We start from the raw sequence: 22676 nt of genomic DNA, 5'->3' as shown, positions 1-22676 counted from the left end.
TTTATGATATTATATTGTTCAAAAGATTTCTTTATTCCTGTGTAGTTGCCAAAGTAGCAGGAATTCATGGATGTTAATTAAATACAGATACTTCCTTCTGCTTACTTTGTTGTATTTTATAATATTTCATAGGTAGTTTTTCTGTTTCCTTCTGTAGTGTCCTTTCATACATGTGTTGGAGAGCATACCTAGTATTAATTTCATCAAATACATATTTCATAGAATCATAGAATCAGGATAAAGTCAGGATAAAATAAAGTCAGGATAAAATAATGTTGAAAATACTTCAGAGATTAAGATGTAATTAATTGGAAAAATTAATTAATTTAAGCAGAGCTTAGATTTTATGATGCCCAAAACATGAACTTCATTCTGCTGGTTGATTATTTTATGTCATCTTAGTTAAAGGTTATATTGTCATGTGCTTGCTTTTATATATGTTGGTATGTGGATTTTGCTTTGTTTGTGTATGTGTTCTTTTGTTGTTTTTTTTTGTGGGGATTGTTTGTTTGTTTTGGGGGTTGTTTGTTTTGTTCTGTTTTAAAAAGGGTTTGTAACCAAGAACAGAATTAATGGAAACATAAAAAATAAGACGTGTGGGGAAAAGTAAACACGATTTTGGTAGGGGAAGATGATGCATCTAAAGCCTGTGAGAAGTACGTGAAACAGTAAGCGCATGGGCAAGCACTTGGGAATTCAGAATATTACTCATTATAGCTGATACTGAAACTTACTGTGAAGTTGCAGGAAGATTCTTGCCGTGCCAAGTCATTGAGCAGTAAAAGAGTAGCTTATGATGTTGAAAAACATAGGGTGCTATGTAAATAATATTTTAGGGTGGGGTTTTTCAGAAGTGTTCAGCTGCAATCCATGTTTTCATGTGAAAAAGGCCAAAAACGGACATTTCAAATAACCTCCTTTGTATTATTTTTAATATACTTTCTACAGGGAAATGTATTTAATTTGTAATCGCTGGTTTCCAAATTGTAGTCAAGGTTCTTCAAGCCTTATAAGCTACTTTTAGGAAGACCTTGGAAGGTAACTGGGATCAGGTAGTTTAATGACTCTGCACATGCCTGCAGATTTTTTGAGAACATTTTATGATACCTTCGCACTAAAAATTTGAATATGGTTGCCCTAAAATCCAGATTAAAGAAATGTTCCCTATGCTGCAAGTATTCAGTCTCTGTACTTTGCTGGATTTCCAAATATTAATACAGTACTGATATTTAATAATATTTTCCAATGCACTCAGATATTTTTATTAACCTGCAGTTTAAGTATGTTTAAAAGCTGGTGCACTAGAGGGCAGTATTTTTCTATTTAATGTAGTATTTTGAAGTAAATATTCAGAGGTGCTGTCTCTTCTGATTTAGTGTTTGGTTTTATGTGTCTGTTTAATCAATTCTCAATAGTCCTGACTTCTTGGCCCGGCCCTTCTCTTGCAAACTCTTGGACAGTTACTTTCTTTACGTGTGTAAGTAGTTGTCTAGCAGAAATAACGTCTGAAAGTTGTAAAATTAAACGTGTGTGAACGTTTAAAAGATTATGGCACTTAACATCAGTCTTAACAGCTATCTACAGCAGAAACTGTACATTGGAAAATATTGGTGGAAGCTACTGAGGGAAGGGCCAAGAAGGGAGATGGATTTGGAGACATACTCAAACATAAGGAAAGATGAGAGAGACCATAACCTGCTCTGTGTCCTGCAAAAGAAGCACATAGGGAAATGCAGAAGAAAGGGACATACAGACAGAAGCACTATATTAGTATGTCATAGGGAGGGAATAGAGAAGAAAGGCAGGGCATGGGGAGGAAGGGAACGTGGGAATTTAAATATATGGAAGGCAGTAGGAAAAGTAAAAGTCCAAATAGCTGCATTGACTCATCTGTTTTCACACATCAGTGTTCTTCAGAAATATAACTACATTTCTATATATAGAAAAATAACTATAACTAACAGTGCTTCTGTGGTTTTTCTAACCTCTGAAGAAAGGAAAGCACCAGTAAGGCCTTCTTTCACTACTTTATATCAAACTTGTTTAAGCAATGAGGATAAATCATTTAAGAGAGTAAAAAAAAGGGAAAAAATCAGAATCACAAGTGTTATTCAGAAAGATCCATTTTTGACCCTTTAATGTTTATTATTTCAACTTTAATGAGATATGTAGTGAATGGTGGAAATTACCAAAACCCGTTCATTTACGGATTGACAAACTTACCAGAAACAGTAACAAGAATCTGCTTGTATTTTTTGGCCTAATTATTTGAGAGCAGCATCCCTGAGGCCACGCTGTGCAGGTAGAGTATAATGGTGGAAAGGGTGTCGCCCGATTTAATTTCTGTAAATTGTTTTTAACTAATGTGCTTGTCAAGAATTTCCAAGTCTGCCAGAAATACTGCATTTGGGGGAAAAATGTCCCAAATTGGAATTAAAATTCCAAATTACTGAAATTTGGATGGACAGGAAGAGGTGCAATATTTTTTTTGGAAGCAGTAAAAGTTTTCTACACCAGAAATATCTTGGTGTGTCGAAACGGAAAGGAACTCCCAGGTCCTTCTCCTTGGGGGCCGTGCCTCTGAGCGCAGGTAGTGTGAGAGCCCTCTGCCCGCGGTGCTGCGGCTGTGCTCAGGCGGCAGGTCTGCTGTGATGCTCTCACCGGTTACAGCAGAGAAAGTCAGTGTGATCTTTCTTCTCCAGTAAGGTTTTTGACACTCTAACAGGCTATTTGCCAATGAAGCTGAGTTTCTGTAAATACAGCAGGAAAACCTGAGCAGATATTTGTGTTTATTTTCTAGTGAAATTGCAAAGTATTGCTGTTGTTGGCAAGTATTGTTTTTTGGTTTTGTTAAATGCTACTTTCCCATGAAAGCATTTGTGAAATTTGCAAGCAGCTGCACATATACCTGTCCTGAGTTAGAAAGGTTTGTCCTGCTAAGCAAGTAAGTTAATGAGCAATATGCAGCAAGGCTGTAGTAGGTACAACTCAGTTACCCAATAGTAAACTTCAGCAGTTTGAAAAAGTGTTTTGATAAAAGAAATCTATTAGATTTTATCTTTCTATTAGAGTTTGAGAGAGATTTTCAAATTCATTTTGTTAAGGAAGAGGATGTGGAAACAGACTCATTAGAAATGTAGTTACATGCCAAAAAGTTGTTAGATTTTACAGCCCACCAGTTTGAAATTTATTTTAAGTTGATAAATGAAATCTGGAAAACAGAATGGAGGGAGGAGGAGGAAGTTTGCTTTCCTAGCTTTTTTTTTTAATCGTTTGCTTGCACTTATTACTAATGCTGTGTAGCCAAAGGAAATGTCTGAAATACTTGACTAATAAAAATTAGTTTTCAAAATTGTCAAGGTGCTTGTATAAGTAGACAGGTAAGGTATAATAATTTGAGTCTGGTTTCTCAGTGCAAAACATCTTTGTCCTATATCTGTATATGAAAATTTCTAGGATGTCATCAAAGAAATAACCCATCACTCAGTGAGAAAATAGTCCTGTAAGGTGCAAGTGCACACACAGAAATCTATGACAGATAGTGAACCGTAAATTCAAATCCAATTTTACTGTGCTCCAGCTTTCCCACATAGAAGAAAAGTGAGATTGCTTAACTTTTTCCACGTGACTTTTCAGTACTGAGATTTGCCAGTAATTTCCAGTCCAGTCTTCTGTCCCACTTTTGTTTAGCAGTCAAAAAGGGCAAAAAGATTACTCCTCTGACATTTGTTTCAGAACAAACAAAGGGAGGGGGGTTTCAAAATTTCTGACTGAGAACCCATTGATATACTGCTTTCTGGATTCCAGTTTCCCTGTTTTTTTGTTTTCTTTTTATAAGAAAGAACACCTAAGTATCATATTTGTATAAGAGAATCGTAGTTCAAATATCCAAGAAAGCAAATATAGAGTATGTATTGTACTAGGTAGTGCTTGTCACCCTTTATTTAAAATAAAACAAACCTTTGCAGAAAATCTGAAGGCATATGGTTCAGATAACCACAGCCTTTCGGAGGGCTTCTGAAGCTACAAAATACGGTGGGAATCATGTGCTTTCCTAATGTGAAAAAACAGAAACTGAGGTGATAACATGTGTGGAGATTTTGCAGTATTTGTGTTGGAACTTCCACAGTGCCTGTAGGTTTTGGCAAGAATATTATTCGTTATCTTGAATAAATGGGTTTTAGAATTTAAGCAACTTCTACTTCAAACATCTGTGGTTTCTTCACGTGGATAAAGATGTAGTAGGGCATGTGTTAAGGATTTTAGTTTTCTAAATTGAATTTATTATTCTTATTAGGTCATCCTTGGCAAGTACACCTGGCTTTCATACGAAGATGTATACATTAAAGCTGTTAATTTTGGAAATGGCTTAGCAGTATTGGGTCAGCAACCAAAGACTAACATTGCTATCTTTTGTGAGACTAGAGCTGAGTGGATGATTGCAGCACAGGCCTGTTTTATGTGCAACTACCAGCGTAAGTATGCGTCTTTCCTAAAATATTTATGTCTTTTGATCTTAGAACGCAATCTGAAAACAAACCTTTTTCTTACTTCACTTTACACACTAAGAAAACTTTACATAAAGTTTATACGGAGCATTTAAAACTACAAATAAAAATACTGCATAAAGTAGAGACTGTGCACTTCGTAGTGTTTTGCCTTACTGAATGGAGAAATGTTTGCAGCTGGAGTATGGTTTCAGTAAGTATATCTTGCTCAATGAATTTGTGAGAGGTTTATTTTCTTTTAATTTCAAATCAGTAGAGATTCCCAAGTTTCTAAAAACAAACAAACAAAAATCACCCATGAATTCGTTGACTCAGTTTCAGGAGTTGATGTGAAACCTTCATCTGTGCCTGTAAGTTTTGTTTTAACTGGATATTTTGTCAACTCTTCAATTTTGATTTTGATTAGAGTTTATCGTATTGTTATCTCTAAAAAGTGAAAAGGAATGAGTAAGTCCTGAACATATTTTGGACAGCTCTTTCAAATTAAAACGTTGCTTAGTAACTCCTTCACCAAACTGTAAGTCATTCCTTAACTCAAACCTTAGGCTGAGCCTGGTACATTTTTTTATATTTTTATATTTTTATTTCTTCTTGCCATCTCTTGACTTTCTCATAGTCCATTGCATGTCATTTAATACATCCTGATGTAACCTGAATGCTGATTTGAGGCTATGCTCAAGGACAAGCTTGAGTCCTACTTCAGAAACATTAAGACTGTGTTCAGTTTTGGTGAGCTATTGAAAGTCAGTCTCACTCTCATTCATATTATCTGGTTTAATTACACACTAACTGGATCTTTAACCCTGGCAGTGGACTGAGACTAGGTTCTCTGACCTGGATGATACTCCTCAGTTTCTCATGGAGTGACCATAACAGAAGTGTCTTCTGGGCTCTTCTGTCCCATGACAGTCTTAGTCCCATCCTGTAACTTCAAGTTACCTACTTACTTTAGGCTTCTGCTGTTTTATTGTGGAGACCACTAACTGTGGGGGCAGGGGTGAGTCTGCTCAAGGAGGAGAATGTGCTTTCTTGGCAGGATGAGTACACTGGGCAGTTGCAGACTGTGTTGGAGGTGCCTTTGAGGAGTGGCAGAACAGGACAGACTGGCTGGAGGCGTCCTGGCACAGCTTCACTTCACAGCACAGGGCAGAGACAAATGCAAAGCTCAGTCTGCTCCCCTTTCAGTCGAGTCATGTGAGGGCCACAGCTGTGTCCGAGGTACATCTCTGCCATGCTGGAAAGCCTGCTGTATACCCTAACCTAGTCTGAGCCTAAGCACGAGGATATGCGTAGGAGCTCTAGGCCTATTTTTCTTGCTGAGAAACCTATTGATCTCAACTTGCTATAGGCATTGTTTTCAAATGTCTGTTTTGTCATCACTCCTTAATATGTCATTCACCTAACTGTAAACCCGGCCTGGCTGGGTTCTGTGAAGTTCTGGGGGGGACATTTCTCGTTTTCCTACAGGGCACTCTAGAAGCTGCTGTTCCTCACAGGCTTTGGCCTCTTCTCTCCCATGCCACGTTTACCCTCCTTCAATAAGAGATGGGCTGTAAAAGCCAGATGTGCAGAAATTCCTGATTTACTACCTACCTACACTAAACATATATATCAATTAGACTTTTCAGATTTTGGAAGCAAGCCTAACAAGAAAATTTTGTCTTAAATGGCCCCCCTCTGCTCTAAGCACGAGTCTCTTTCAGTTTGAGAAGCCATATGTTCATGAGTATAAAGCAGTTTTCATTTAGGTCTTTACTGGGGGTCTGTGTGGTTATTTTGTGTATACCCTTACGCTGTTTTATTCCCTCAGTTTTAAGGGTGGAGTTGGTAACACGATGCACTGCCCTAGCCCATACCGTTTCAGTATCAGCCTGCTTGTCTTGTATGATGACTAGCTCTGCGGATGAGGAGACAGTGGATGTTGTATACTGTGACTTTAGGAAGGCCTTTGACATGGTCTTGTGTAGTATCTGTACATCCAAACTATTTAGATAGAGACTGGGTAAGTAGCTGGTAAGATGGATGGAAAATTCCTTGGTCCATTGGCTGAAAGGATTGTAATCAGCAGGACAAAGTTAGCTGCCAGCCCTCGGGGGTTGCTACTGTGTCCAGTACTGTTTAATGTCTTTATTGAAGATCTGGATGATGGGTCAGTGTAAACTCAGCAGGTCACAGCCCGAAGCAAGTTGGCGGGAGCAGCCAGTATTCTGGAGGGCAAGGCTGATGTTCAGAGGGGCCTGTCAGCCCGGTGGGCTGTTGGGAACCTCGTGGAGTTCAACGAAGGCAATTGCAAATTCCTGTGTGTGTGCTGGAATAACCTCATGCGTCAGTAAAGGCTGCGGGACAACTGGATAGAGAGCAGCTTTGCAGAAAAGGACCTGGGGGTCCTGATGGATAGTGAGTCAACCATGAGTACACAGTGCCTTCTTGCAGTGAAGGCCAACAGCATCCTGGGTAGTGGTAACATGAGTGTAGCAGGTAGGTCCAGGGAAGTGGTCCTTCTCCTCTGTTTGCATGCTGGTGAGACCACATCTAGAGTACTGTGCCCAGTTTTGGGCTTCCCAGTAGAAAAAAAAGACCGTGACGTACTGGAGTGAGTCCGGTGGAGGGCTGCCAAGATGCTGAAGGAGTTGGAGAACATGATATATGAGAAGAGGCTGATAGAGCGGCGTCTGTTCAGCATTAAGATGAGTGCGTTGAGATCTTGTTGCTGTCTAGAACTATCTAATGGGAGCGTACAGAGAGGATGAAGCCAGACTCTGCTCAAAGGTGTGTTTTGATAAGACTGGAGGCAACAGGCACAAGTTGAAACACAGGATAATTTGATTAGATTTTAGGACAAACGTCTTCATTGTGAGGGTGGTTAAATACCGGGACGGGAGCCTAGAACGGTTGCGAAATCTCCATCCTTTGAGATACTTAAAACCGGACTGGCCATGGCCCTGAGCACTCTGCTCTAATGAACTGTTTTGTGCAGGTGATCTTCCCAGGTGCCTTCCAACCTAAGTTCAGTGATATTTTTGGTCGTTTCTTCAGTGAGTGACTGCTGCCAACTTGCCTGCCAGAGCAGAGATCTGCACAGGCTGTTCTCAGATGAGATGCCTGTGTTGCTTTTAAACTATGTCTCATAATACACTGTGTCAGTTCCCTTTTATCACTTTTGGGATCTGTTAGATTCCTAGTGACTCTCCTGAGAATAAAATGCAAAGGCTTGTATCAATTATTTTTAATTTGGAAGTGAAGTACACTTACAAATCCTAGGAAGATTTCGTAATTTGAGGAGAAAAAATATCTGAGATAGTGGATGGATGTCGTGTGTAGAATGGTATGCATGTGTTTTTGGTTTTGTTGGGTTAATGTTTTAAATTCCCTTATTGAGACGTGCTTCAGCACACTGTCTGACGTGGTATTTAGCATCTAAGCTGTATGTCATCTTGCATGAACTTGGCTGACTTGTGTGTTGGCAGATGATGATACTATCATGCAGTATTCACGTAGTCGGTTTGCTGAATGAATTATAACATTCAGAGGATGTTGAAGAAGTAGTGTGGTAAGATATTGCTAAATGACTTGTAAACTGAAAAATGCTAATATAAGTTTCATAACAGCTAACTGCTGTGGTAGTGTTGTGACATTCTTTCCGAATGTGAAATGTATTAAATCTGATGGTACATGCCCAAAACTGATGCCAAGAGAGCAGGTTCATCTGCTTCATGCCTGGTGTTGGAAAGAATGCCTTTTGTACTACAGAATTAAAATGGGGAAAGTAATTTTTATGTTATGGATTACTCACACAAACAAGTGGTTTTATGATTAGAAATACTTGCTTGATTGTAAACAATACTTTACATTGTTTGAAGCTATCCAAGTCTTGTGTTTGCAGGAGGTAGAGTGGGATTGCTAGTTCAAAAATGGAAAAAAAAGTACTAACATGAAAACAGATTTTCTTCTGAAGTATCTCCTCTTCATCTGTGTGAAGAGCTCTTCACTAGTGTGGGCAGATAAAACACCCGAGTGTATAATCAAATAATGAAATAAATAGGAAAGGTTATGTTTCATTTTTCAATCATGCCTTCCTGAAGCTTGAGCAGAAGTGGTTTTGTCAGAATTGATTTGGCTGAAGCCTTTAAAGGTATACTTCGCTTTTTATTTTTTATGTATGATGGATGCTGAAACACTCAGTTTAACATTGTAGTTACATTGAAATAAGTGGCAAAAGTTCTATTTGTTTCTTTAGGGAAAGGCTTTGTTCTTGTATATTAGCTGGCAAATGTAGTGGTGTTGAGATTCTTCTTTTTGTCAGACTTTTAGAGCAGTATTCCTAGCAGAAGTCCAGATATCAAAGACTCACTTGTATTATTGCACGTGTAAAGATGAACACAAAAGATAATCCCTTCTCAGTATGTCTTCAAGAGAAAAAGGAGAGAAAAAAAATTACCTAAACTTTCAGATTTGCCTGAAAAAGTTTTAGGTGCCAATGTGGAGAAGTGAGAATTTCACAGATCAGAGTCATTGCTCAGTTTTTTCTCTCCATGACATCAGCACCCCATCATATAAATGGTATATCTCTCTTTCTCTTTGGCTCTGTCATATAGCTCTAAGTTATCCGTGATGTACTTAATTGTAGATGAATAATTAACTACATAAATGATTATTTCAGAGATTATACTTTTGTTTCCGGGCGGTGCGTTGTCTCGGTTGTGCTTGTTGGCTTGGGGAAACTGAATTTCTGCTAGATGTTTATATAACAGGGGTCACTGCAGTAAGTAGAGAGAGCTCGTGGGAACTAGTAGAGGCACTCTTCTGGACTTTGCTCCCACCAAATTAAAGAAAACACAGTGCATGTGCATTTGCCCTGCAACAGTTCTGAGCTATGATGGACTATTTTAACAAGGAAAAAATAAGTAGAGGTCAACTATTTACTTTTCTGTGTAAGAAAACCGCTTTGAGTTCTTCCTTAGTATGCTGCACTGGGTTAGTTACTCCCTGGATTTCAGATCTTAGAATACAGCAGAGTTTGATTTTATTTTATTTTTATTTTTTATTTTTGCTGCAATGAACATAGTATAGTTACAGCCCTAATGTGCAATGAGGTGTCTTGTTTTAATGAGTACGTTGTTTAAATATTCAGCTAAATCCAGACTAAAATACAAAAGAAATTCAGATACCTAATGTGAACAAAACTTCCAGCACTGATGTTGTTATTATTAATGATTGTGTTGATTGATTACAACTTTTTTGAGATGCCCCTGTTTAAGATTCTGCTTGGAAAATAGGAAATTTTTTTTTGAGAGAGAGAGCAATACCTCTCTACCTTTTTGAGCTGCCTTTTTCTTCCCCAGTCCCCTCCTGTCTTTTCTCATGCAGTTCTCATAGAAATGGCAGGAAATTAAACATGATTTAAAATTTGTTAATATGAAATAATTGTGGTTTGACACCCTATTGCTAATGAGCTGTCCTTAAATACAGGAGGCAGTGTTTCTAATAGTCAGTTTCCTAAATCTTTTCTTTCCTTGCTGTTCTGTATTCTCATGATGTCAGTTCAATGTCTAATGATTATAATGATTAAACCTTTATTATGTTTTTTTAAATAGATGGGAGAATATGATAGTCACAGATTTATTACTGAGTGTGAGACTTAATCTGCTGATGATGTATTACAATGTTGTTATAATTTCTTATTAGCAGTCAATTGTAAAAAGCTAGTAACAGAGCATTTGAATTCTGAAAAGAGAAGTCACATGAATGAAAGCTGTTTCTTTCCTGTGTACAAGAGGACTGTTAAACAGTGTATTAAACTGAGAACAGATGCCTATTTTTAAAATGGTAAAAGTCAAGGTACAAGAGTAGATCTAGAAGAGAATTACATAGGGTAATGCGGTTTTGGTATCTCTAGTTAGACCTTGAAAAATGGTCTGAAAAATGGTTGAGAAATAGTAAACAGTCACATAGACAGTGGTTGTTCTTTATTCCTTCTGGGAGTAACTGAAAATTATGCCGTATTTAAGTCCATGTAATACGTATTTTTTTAAAGCACAAAACTATACCACCTTTATATTAGTTGAAAAATACTTTTACTGTTTTGCCTAACTTAGAATAGGTTAATCTCAGCCCTTTATTGTAAACTATGCTTGAAAGTGTAAAATAGAGATTCACCTTTTTTTTTTTTTTTTTCCCCATTTTCTGTTTCAGTTGTTACTCTCTATGCCACTCTGGGAGGCCCAGCAATAGTACATGGGCTAAATGAAACCGAGGTGACCACCATCATTACTAGTAAAGAATTGATGCAAACAAAATTGAAGGTCAGAAAACTATTCTTTGTCTATCTCTTTCCAGTGTATCTGTTCATTATTGTTAAAAGGGCTGGTTCCATTGTACAGAACAATGATTTATTGCCTTTTTATAGGGCAGACAGTTCTTTTAGAATAAGATCTGTCTTCATGTACAGAAAAAAACATAGTTAGCCTTCAGTGGGATTTAGGCTCGTCAATGACTTTGGAGAACGGGATGAGCAATTTGCACTATTGAAGAGCTGCAGTGCTGCCTGGAACAACACCTTTCCAAGAAACTGCTGTGGTTTCTGGGTGGATTTAATGTCTATAAATCTAACAGCTGAAGCAAATGGGAAGAGCAGAAAAATGTATGAACTATATATGAATAGCTAAATATGATCATCCTCCTGATTTATTGTTGGATGTTTTCCCAGCAGAGAATGGCTCTTAAATTTAAAGACTTACGCTCAAAGAGTTAGAGCTGTTTTCCAGTGCCGAATAAAGCTTATTAAATATTGAGAACACTTTTGACTTACTGACCCACATTGAATACGCAAGTGGAACCACTAATCTGCATGGGTTTCATAATGATGTGTTTTGGGGGAACTAGACCTTTCACATAAGGGAATTGTTTTAATTAAAAACTGTGTGCTGTTGCTGAATTTTGAATGAGAATTTCCCAAACCTGTTTTTTTTTTTAAAGTTACTAGAATGACAGTATATATACAATGCACATTTATTTCAGCTTGCAGTAAGAGAATTAATTTCTTCTGCTAGAGGTGATAATCATCTCTTCTTCCACTAGAACACTGATAATTGTTTTAGAACTCACATTTTGTTTGAAACGCTTAACTAGTGCTTAACTAATAATTTTCTGTATTTTTGCTAGCTGGTGCTTATTTTAAATAGCATAGTAATCAAGGAGAAACGTAACATAAGAATTATGTGAGCTTAGTGTCACCAGCTGCCCAGGACCTTTTCTTCTCAGTGTTCTATGAGAGTGGAAAGTCAATTATCTCTACAAATCTTTGCAGTCTTATTTGTGGACTTTTTGTGAAATAAGACCCAGATCAGTAAAAGGTTGGAAAAGTTTTTGGACTTGTAAGTGGAAAGTTCAATTAGTCCTGTGAATCTAGATGTGGAAAGTTTCAAGCTTTGCAGCTGTTTGAGCTAGTTTATCCTCTGATATTTTAAATCCTCAGATATTTTATGTCAATGCTTTTTTTTTAATGTATATGGTAGATAGATTTCCTCCCCCCACCTTCTTGTTAGCACAAACCCCATGTTTGATTCTGAACACATGTTCATTTCCACAGGAAATAGTTTCTCAAGTTCCACGTCTGCGACATATTATTACAGTGGATGGCAAACCAACAACATGGTCAGAGTTTCCCAAGGGTGTAATTGTTCACACTATGGCTTCTGTGCAAGCTATGGGGGCCAAAGCAGATACTGGTAGGTTGTCTGTTCTTTCTGTTTGGATCATCTCATTTGTTGTTCTACTTTGACCCTGTTGAGTAAACTTGGGGAAATTGCAGATCTCAAACAATTATGCAGTGATTAACCTTTTATCGTTGCTTTTTCTTTAAATAAAATCTCTGGGGTGTTTTGGGTTGGTTGTGGTTGGATTTTAGGGTCTGGACCTTTTTTAATTTGTTTTGTTTTGTTTTGTTTTTCAACAGAGTAGAGTAAAATGCTTTTAATAAAAACTGTCTTCTCCACAACAAGTGTCACATGTTGAAGAATAACTGTTAGGATAAGCATTTAGGCCAGGATAGAAACTTAGAAAGCATTCTTATGATCGCACATATTAAAACCAGGTTATTCAGAGCACACAGAGAAAATTATTGTGCATTTTGTAGCAAAAGACATCAGTAATTCACTACCATTAAGTTTTGTTAAATTCACAAATAACAAAATGTAAAATAGCCATTTAAATCTGGTAGAACTCGGTCACTTTTACTGCATTTCTGAAAGTATCGATCTACTGTGTAAATATCTTGAAATCTATTTCCAATCTATGTAACATTTTTGGAATTAGAATTCAGAATTTCAGAAGGTGTTTTAACTATTATCATAACAGATTCTTATTCTTGGCTCTGAACAGCTGCTAAACCTGGTATCTTAAGATTTCATTGTATTCAGTAGTTGCTTTCTTCTGTTCTTATTCTTTGTGTTTTCAGAATCTTTTAACCACTGAAGGCACATGAATGTTGGATTGAATTTTGTTTTAGGAGTAGGATGGGTGGTTAATCCATCTGCCGTTGATGTTCAGGGGAATGGCAGGTTTGCTCCCAACATCGTGACCTCTCCATTTCTTTAAAAGATGGTTTTCCCTTTTTAATGTACCAGTTTTATGTACTATTAGAACTGTTTCAGACAACACCAACAGAAAAAATTATGGCTATAATTCATTAGCTCCTTGAGATTTGTTAATCTATGTGGTATGTAAGAAGGTGTCTAATCCTTCTTTCTTCAGTCTTTTAAATATTATATACTATACACTATAATAAAGGAACATTATCTTTTGTCAAGCTAACATTCATAAATTGTGGAATACTACAATGAATTGTTTATGGTCAAGCACGTTCAATTAATATTATATTAAGTACATGAGCTGCTGTTTATGTTTTTTTCCTCGGTGTTGTTCATTGTGCAGGATGGACAGGATTCAGAGTGGGAAATTATTAAATATGTTTTCAACTCTTCTCATTCAGCGTGTATGTGGTGCCGCATATATTGCGCATTATGCAGTTTCTCCTCTGAATAAACACAATTGTTTTCATATTTTCTTGTTCTCAGTGCAAGTATTTAGAAAACACTTTAATCGTATTAAAGCTATTGAACTTCCTTTAAATATATATAGAAATTGGACCTCATGTTGGCTCAGCAGTGCCTTGCTGCAGGTGTTGCAAATGAGGCAGCGTGTTGTTCCCCTGCCAGGGAGCACATGGGAAAGTAGCTTTGCAAATGGGGATTGACCCTGCGGCAGCGTGCAACCAGTGCAGCATACCTTCCTAAGGATGCGAAGCTTAGTGGCATTTTGGAGAAGCCAAAGCTCTGCCCATTTTTCTCTCCTCTGCAGGAATATGGGAAACATAACAGAAAAAGCGTTGTTGTGGTAGACTAGGACAATCACTCTAAGTATTGCTCTTCTAATACAAAGAAGTTCCTACTCTTTGTGAAGGCACTTAAGCTTGACCACAATCTTTTTAACTGAAAGGAAAATGTAATAGCAATAGTCACATAGTGTTATATTGGAATGACTGCTGAAATATGTTAGTATATCAGATCTCCCAGTCTGATGGGCTCTCCACACATTATACATGCTCTTTTTTAACACAAATTACAGGAAACAAACAGCAGGCTAGGCCTGTACCCTCGGATATCGCGGTGATCATGTACACAAGTGGATCCACAGGAGTTCCCAAAGGAGTTATGATCTCCCATTGCAACATAATTGCTGGGATAACTGGAATGGCTGAGAGGATTCCAAATCTGGGGTACGTACCAACAGTTACTTACCAGCAAATAAAGAAGTCCTGTAGTTGCATATAATTTTAGATTAATTACTGTGTAAAATATTAACTGTTTTTAAGTTGCTTTGTCTGTGACACATCATGCTATGCACTGATATCTGAGCATCTTTCAGTACTGCATTAAATGACATGACTACTTCATGTGCCATTTGTTCTCTCGTCTTCTGTATGTGGGCAAGACCAGGACACACAAGCCTGTGAGGCTGCCTTGCACTAGAGTGGTTGAAATCTTCCCTAAGCAGTACTTCCTTTGGTTAGCGTTAAATTCTGTGGTTTCTTTCTGTTTGGTGCAGTTTTTAATCTTGTCCACAGAGTTGCCTTTGCAACCGTAATACATGGTTAATTGTCTTGGGATGAGTAAACATGACACCTTGTTCATGCCTTACACCTACAGTATGTAGTACGCAACTTTTAAGACAAAACCCACATTATTTGAAATATGTTCTCAAGCTCAAAATAATTTTTCCACTTTCTCTAGTTCTGCAGTAAGCTCTGTGTAAATTTGGCTTAATGACTCATCTGAGGCCTCTAATGGTACAACATAAACCTATCTTTTAAAAATTCTTTACAGGGAAAAAGACATCTATATTGGCTATTTGCCTCTTGCCCATGTTCTGGAGCTGAGTGCTGAACTGGTGTGTCTGTCTCATGGATGCCGCATTGGTTACTCTTCGCCTCAGACATTAGCTGACCAGGTATGTTGTAGATGTAAGCCCTTATGGTGGGGAAAAAAAAAAATTACTCAGATCAGGTCTTTGTAATATTTCTTAAAAATATTGCAATGAATCTTCTTTTCTACAATTCATGAAACAGGGTATTGGTGGTTATGAATGGTACTCTGGACTAGTTTTAATTGTTAAAATATAATTTAAATGAAAGTGATGGTTTGAAAGATGTACTATGTCGTTTTGTTTCTCATGTTAAAAATCTTGAATGTGTCTGCTAGTAAACTTGTTCTTTGCTTTAGTCCTCTAAAATAAAGAAAGGAAGCAAAGGTGATGTTACTACACTTAAGCCAACCCTAATGGCAGCTGTCCCGGTAAGTAACTGAAGGCGAAATAATTTAAAAAATTATTTAAAAAATATAATTCATAATTCAAATTTTTAACAACAAAATTAATGCAATGATAATTTAAATAAAAAAGGTAGAACCTTTGATGTTAAGCTAGCTTAAAATAATATTTTTGGTATTTATTTGTATCTTGGGGATAAACATTCATCATATGAGTGTCAATATTTTTCAAAGTTTAAATAGCTATGGGGATTAGATTGCCATTTTAATTAGTCATCTATTATTCATCATAGTAAATGAATGGAATAAAGATAGTTGGCAGCAGGCAGCTTGGGGTTAACTAGTGCTCCTACTCAGATGTTTGCTTTTCTGGTTTCTGTGAACATCTTGCTATCTCTTAGCAATGGAAAAGGAAGCAACCTGGGAGTGGGTTGTCATCTGAAATGTACTAGAATTTCTAGATCATGTGTTCTTTTTGTTGTACTGAATTTAGGATTTCTGTTTCTTTGAGTTAAAGTTAATCTTTTTATGTAACTAGGAAATTATGGATCGGATCTACAAAAATGTCATGAATAAAGTGAATGAAATGACTAGTTTCCAGCGGAATCTATTTATATTGGCCTACAACTACAAAATGGAACAGATTTCCAAAGGTTACACTACCCCGCTCTGCGATAGGTAATTTTAATTTTATATTTAATGGCACCAAAAAAATGTTTATCGAAGTTTTACCACATGAGCAGTATCTGATTTTTTTTTTGTGCTTTTTGTTTTAATGTTGACACTTCGAACATGAACAAGTCTGTAATTAACTGTAAATTGAAACAACAAATCAGTACTTTGTGTGATGGTTTTAAATATTTACTGATATAATTTAAGTGAGTGTTATTTAATTTGAAACTTGTTGGAGATTTATATTCATTACATTATTTTCATCAGGACTTTAATAATGGATTTACACAATTCTTGGGTAAGATGGGAAGTCTATTCCTATAGATAACTGTAGACTTCACATTTTCACAGAAGTGAATCATGGAATATCTCAAGTTGGAAGGAACCCATAAGGATCACCGAGTCCAACTCCCAATTTTAGTGAGACTAAAGGATAATATAACTGCAAAATTTATACAGCTTATTTAAATTATTTTTGAGGAGAAAATCACAGAACTTTACTGTCTTACTGAATCTACGTTCTCAAAGTATTTAACACATCTTCACATTAGAATGTGGAAACAAGCTTAGAAATCTGTGCCTGTGTTTTTGAAAACACAGGCAACTTAAAAGTGGTCTTTCAAAGTTTTCCTTGAATGCCATAAAAGTTTATTTGAAGATGGTGGAAACTTTCAGTTCAGGTACAAAATTAGGTACTCTCTTGTTTTGTTTTTAAGCAACAAATATATACTCTTATCTTTGCATTTTAGCCTTATTTTCCGGAAAGTACGAATGCTGCTAGGTGGAAAAATTCGCATCCTGCTTTGTGGAGGAGCTCCACTCTCTGCAGCAACTCAGCGGTTTATGAACATTTGTTTCTGTTGCCCTGTAGGACAGGGGTATGGACTAACCGAATCAGCTGGAGCTGGAACAATCACGGAAGGTTGGTGTCGGTGCATCCCACTGAGTGCTGTGATCCGTGCTGCGCGCTCTCCGTGTATCATCTTTGACAGTCTATTAATTTGGTGTATGCCACCAAACATAATTGGGGAATCCTGGGAATTACTTGTAATCATAAATGTATAAAACAGTAGGAGTACTAATTTTGACACATTGTGCTAAAGCTGGTGACCTACATATAAAATGAACGTTCTCATTTGTGAGAAACCTGTAATAATGTGAATGGGATCTTGGCATTATTGCACTTACCAGTTGAACTGAATAAATTATTTCTGATTTTGGTGAGTGTATTGAGACATTAGGAAAATAAAAAATGGAATGCAAAAGCCTGCACTAGATTTTAGTGTCATATAACAGAACTTAGTGGTTTCAGTTGCCTTTTAGTCCTAAAATTTCACTTATATTCAGTGGTGGCAGGAACAGTCAGAGCTGCTTTTTTTTGGCAATGGTGTGATCTACCTAGGAATCATGTGAGGAGAATCTAAGGTTCATTGCTAGATTATGCCAGATCGTATAACATGTATTATGTTCCTTGTGATCCACAAACTGCTGTGACGTGGTTTTTATTCCAAGAGGTCTTTGGAAATGGCTTCTTCAGTAGCTTGGAAAAAAAAATAGTGGAACCATAATACAAACGTCATAGTCTCCAGGGATGCTCTTCTGGGAAGGTGCCCAGATGCAGAAGTGTTTGGGATCGAGAAGTGAATTCAGAGAAGTGAATTCGGAGAAGTGAAACAAAATATAGAATCCCTGAATTGTTATGAAATATTGCTACTTATTTCAGAGTCCAGCAAACACTATTTAAAGTTGTTGTGCTGCTTCTGAAGCATGATCCCACATGGATAGCTTACTGTCAAAGCTGTGTTGGTATGACTGGAGGTATCTGTAAAAACAGCCATCTATTCTCAGGATAAGGATTTTATCTGCGTTGCCTTGATAGATCCACTGGTTTTCTTGGAAGTTTTCTTCTATGAGTTAAAGTTCAACAATAAGTAGTAGTTAATTTTTACTAAATAAGATTTTTCTAATCAGTTTTCATAAAATTTTTTCCTGAAAAATGCTCTTTTTTAAAATCTAGTTTGGGACTACACTACAGGGAGAGTGGGAGCACCTTTGGTCTGTTGTGAAATCAAGTTAATGAACTGGGAAGAAGGTGAGAATTTCTGTATGTGATTAAATTATAGTGTGTTTGTAAGAACTTTATATAGCTATTTTTCTCTTGGGCTTTGCTCAGTAGTAGTAATTAGAAGACTATTTCTTGGCTTTTTAAATTTTAAATGCTACTTTTACCTATAAAAGTTTGATCTTGTGGGAGAAAAAAGGCAAAATAAATTCCTCAGTGGTTTTTAAATTTATAAGTGTCTAGACAGAAGCTATCAATGTGAGTGGCATTTTGGCTAGGTTGTATTATGACTCTTTTTGGCTATACTATTTCTTATATTCCAATACATGCATATTGTGTAAATGTATACAGCATTGTACCTCTTTCTGATTTAGATCAGTATTCTTGCAGGACAGCGTGCAGGTCTTGTATGTTGTGTCTTAGAGGTGCTGGATTCAGGAGACTTCAGCTGAAGTGCACGCATGATACCTTCTGTTGCCATTAAGAAATTATTTGAAAATAGTCTTCATAATATTATTATTAATAAAATCATTTTAAAATTGGCATATGGAATGGAAGCTTAATGGATGCTATATAAAATACATTTAATGAGGTTTGGAATGTATTTAGATGATTTCCTTTCACTGTAGGCTTTTATGTATTGTAGAGTAGAAATACATGATACTTAATGGTGTTTTGGGCTACTGTGAAACCTTACAGTTTTTTTTCTTTCCTGAAATATGAGGCAAAATTTATCTTCCTTTTCTTTAAATTTTTATTCGAGCCTGTATGAAACTGACAGAGCATGTTAGTCCTGGCAGAAAGATTGCATAGAGGTGGCATTTGCCCTCTGCACGTGTGTGAATTTCACTGTTTGTAAATGCACATGTTAAATAGCTGTTTATGTGCTGAAAAGAATTGGAACCACCTCTTCTGTTACTGAACTATTTAGGCAAGTGGTAGCTTTGGCTAAGGACTTACTAAAGTGTTTAATTCTATATTTAAATAGTAAAAATAATAGGAATCCTTGCTTTGGAATATATTTTAATTCTTGTTAACTTAATAAAAACCGTACTTTTAGGTGGATATTACAACACTGATAAACCATATCCTAGAGGTGAGATTCTTATTGGAGGGCAAAATGTGACTGTTGGTTACTACAAAAATGAAGTACGAACCAAAAAAGATTTCACTGTTGATGAGAATGGGCAGAGGTGGCTCCATACTGGAGATATTGGAGAGTTTCATCAAGATGGATGTCTAAAAATTATTGGTGAGTTAATAAATTCAAGTGAACATATATACATTTTTCAGGGCTGCTAAATACTGTAATTAACCAAAAAAAATCTCCGTATCTTGGCATGCACTCTAAACTCCTTCCATGTATCCCAGGGAAATTCTGATATGTTAACGTAAACTTGATTGTGTGTTTTAAAAGCTGATTTTTAAAACAATTGCTTCCTTTTAAAACAGTCTTAACATTGACTCCACTCTGTTAGTGAGACTCAGTAGTAATTAGAGAGTTAAATATAGGCTGATTGAGCTAGATAAGCTGCCTTAGATTTTATAATTTTGCAAGAATTTGATTCAGTGGAAGGGCTCTCTTGGTAATATGTGCTCAGGAATTAAATAAACATTTTTTTTAATCTTGCCATTCTTTATAATATGAATCTCCCTTTATCATAAAGGAACTAGGGGAAAAATATACTAAGGTAAAGGTGTTATACATAAGCCTGTGATAGGCTCATAATTCTTTGACACCTGTAGGCACAAAAATAGGTGCCCTATAAACTACCAGGTGTCTCTCTTGAAGCCAGTGAGTGATTCAGCGTGCTCTTTAATCCTGAAAACTGAGCTTATTTGGTTTATTATATGAGAAAAATCTTAGGTCCCATTGCAGCTGCCTTGCACTGGTCGAACAGGTCAGACAGCTACAAAACTACCTTGCCTGGTTGCACAAAGCAGCGTGAAGGTATATAGCAAAGGAGAGGTACTCCTGGCTGCCATCACAGCTAGGGGGGTAAGGCCCTGCAGTCACCTTTGCCGCCTTTGGGCTACGTACAATAAGCTCAAGTAATTTTGGGCTTTATTTTCGGTTCCTACTGTTGTGTTTCAAATAACAGGTGGACGTGGATTTATGTCTTTAAATATGGATTTATCCTCGGAATAAATAACAAAATGTCACCAAATGGTGCATCTCCTGCCTTAAGCGTCTGGACCAGACAGCACAAAAATGTGTGCTTCTAGCCAAACACTGGCTTTTGCGTAATCCTAGTTGTCGTCCATTCACATGACAGTGCTGTCATATAGGAAACGCTGTTCTAAAGGCAGAAAATGCATGGAATTGAAATGTGTCTCATTTTTATGTGAGGGACAGATTGATAAAATGCAAAGTCTGGAAATCTGATATTAAATGTTTCTGGAACATTCACCAAACATGAGTCAGCTTACCTTTTGGCATTTATATATACATTTCAGAAAAAGCGTAAAATCAGTGTCTGAAGTTTTGTGTTCTGTAATTAACGTTTAATTCCTTTTTTCCTCAATAGATCGTAAAAAAGATCTTGTAAAACTCCAGGCAGGAGAATATGTTTCTCTTGGCAAAGTAGAAGCAGCTCTAAAGAATCTTCCACTGGTAGATAATATTTGTGCGTATGCAAGCAGGTAAGAGGCAGCTGATGCTTTGTTACTGCTGTGTTCTTTGTCTGTCCTACTGAAGCCACAGGCAAAATTTTTTGCCACTTGATGTGTGGAATTTTTTAAACCAGTTGAAAAAGGAGTTTACTTGTAATACAATGGAATAACTTTATCAAAACTAAAACATCTGAAATGTACGTTTTTATTTTTCCTTTCCCATTTTTTTCATCATTCATTGGAAAATGCCAAGAACGAGTCTCTCTCATTCCCTTTTCCCCAGTCTGAAAAGCAGCTAAGCCCTGAATGCATTCATAACAGACATCACTCAAGCACTTTAGAGATGATTACCTATAGAAGCCCTAGGACACCTTGCTCCTTGTTGTATTTAGCTGTGTCTGTTCTTCAGAGGAAGTACTGTTGTACTTCAGAGGAAGGCAGGGGAAAAAACCACCAACAGCCCAGAAGCTGGCTTGCGCATTAAAAATACTTTTCTTTAACCCCTGCAGTACACCAGCAGAAGCCCTGAAGCTTGAGAGAAAACCTCTGTAAACACTATGCAAACACACAATTAATAAATGATGATCAAATGTCCCTTCTATTTGCTTTCTACATGTACTACTGAATTAGATATATAAGGGCTCAAACATGTCTTAAGTTTCTATTTCTAGAATTTCCTACCTGTGCATAATATAGACTTACACGTATAAATATACTTCAGGTGGTCTTTGTTTCCTCTTGTCATTTTGATGTTTGGAAGGTCATATTGGAGCTTCTTGAATGATCAGAAATATTCTGATTTCCAGGATGGCCAAAAAAGCCCCACTTGATAACTTTGACTGAAAGAGGCCAGGACAAGCATACCAGAGAATTGCTCAGTGGTAATAAATAGAAAATTAACTTTTGGTTTGTTCACCTGGTTCTCTGTGGTTTTTTTTTTTGTGTTCACTAATGGTAGTCAGCCTGTAACTTCAGTTTTGACAGTTTTGGATCAATAGGCTAACACACATTGGGCATGCCACTGCTGAGAAAACTTCGATTATATTAAGCTTTATTTGTGGTTTTGACCCATTGGGCGAGTCTCATGTTTGCTTGCTTTGACTGCCTGAGGTTATGTGCCTGTTCTGAGCACCCTCTGTAGTCTATGGAGGAAAAGGTGATTTCTGCTGTTCTAAGATTGAAGTTCGCTATTGGAATTGCACTATCAAATTTTGTGTTAATTTTGCCAGGTCAACATAACATTGGAGGCTAAAATGCACTTGTCAGACAGGCACTTGACTCTGATAGTCTGTGTCTTGTCTATTACTTAAAAATAGGAAAACCTATGAGCAATTTTTAAAGGTAAGTTACAAACAGAGTCCAAGTACATTCCAGATTGGTTTTTCTGCTGCTGCTGTATTTCTTCTTAATACTTCCATGTGTGTGATTTGGCATAAGTAGCCATGTAATACAGATTCTCTGAATGATTGTCCATATGCACATTTCATTGTGGGTATATACTCACCTCAGCAGTGTGAGCTCAGAGACTTTTTGTTAGCAGTGCCTATGACCTCTCTTATATCCTGTCTCTCCTTATACTTTGCCCGGGTGATCTTATATGCAAGAGTCGTCCTTCATTTGTAGCTGTTCTATCTCCCACATGCAAAAGGGCGAGGAGGGCAGACTTTTACAAATGGGTTAAATCTGTGATTTCACCTTAGATCTTGGGGTGCAAGGCTCCTCTGAATATGGTAGTAGGGAATCAAAAGTGTTTGCATGATATCCCTGCTTCAAAAGCTGTATTAATTGACCACTTGAGGCAAAATACTCAGTGACATAAGGAATAAAATGTTTGCTGAAAGGAATCATGATTAGAGCTCCTTCAGAGGAGACTCCTACTGCTTTATCAGGACTTCACTCATCCCAGATGCATTCAGTGGGTCTCAAGCATCACGTCAGGAAAATGAGTAATAGTTACCTGAGGAATGAGCAAACATGGCAAAAAAACCAAGGGAGTTC

At 37.0% G+C, this 22676-nt stretch overlaps 1 protein-coding gene across 4 annotated transcripts in view; it reads left to right on the top strand.

Annotated features, from left to right (window-relative positions):
- The window catches only part of ACSL3 (acyl-CoA synthetase long-chain family member 3), a 30951-nt gene that overhangs the window by 2565 nt on the left and 5710 nt on the right, over positions 1-22676 (top strand). The window contains exons 2-13 of one of the 4 annotated variants that reach the window (XM_009576746.1): positions 4298-4475; positions 10701-10810; positions 12097-12239; positions 13773-13782; positions 14147-14283; positions 14891-15014; positions 15287-15358; positions 15870-16009; positions 16753-16925; positions 18021-18095; positions 19126-19317; positions 20594-20708. In XM_009576746.1, the coding sequence (XP_009575041.1) occupies positions 4298-4475; positions 10701-10810; positions 12097-12239; positions 13773-13782; positions 14147-14283; positions 14891-15014; positions 15287-15358; positions 15870-16009; positions 16753-16925; positions 18021-18095; positions 19126-19317; positions 20594-20708 (1469 nt within the window). Of the gene's footprint in view, positions 1-4297; positions 4476-10700; positions 10811-12096; positions 12256-13772; positions 13783-14132; positions 14284-14890; positions 15015-15286; positions 15359-15869; positions 16010-16752; positions 16926-18020; positions 18096-19125; positions 19318-20593; positions 20709-22676 lie in introns of all 4 variants that reach the window. The other 3 variants (XM_009576744.1, XM_009576745.1, XM_009576743.1) reach the window with 3 other exon arrangements.

Source organism: Fulmarus glacialis, unplaced genomic scaffold, assembly GCF_000690835.1.
Source record: "Fulmarus glacialis isolate BGI_N327 unplaced genomic scaffold, ASM69083v1 scaffold28244, whole genome shotgun sequence".
NCBI lineage: Eukaryota > Metazoa > Chordata > Aves > Procellariiformes > Procellariidae > Fulmarus > Fulmarus glacialis.
Note: the sequence above shows the minus strand (reverse complement) of the source record. Positions and strands in the feature narration are given on the sequence as shown.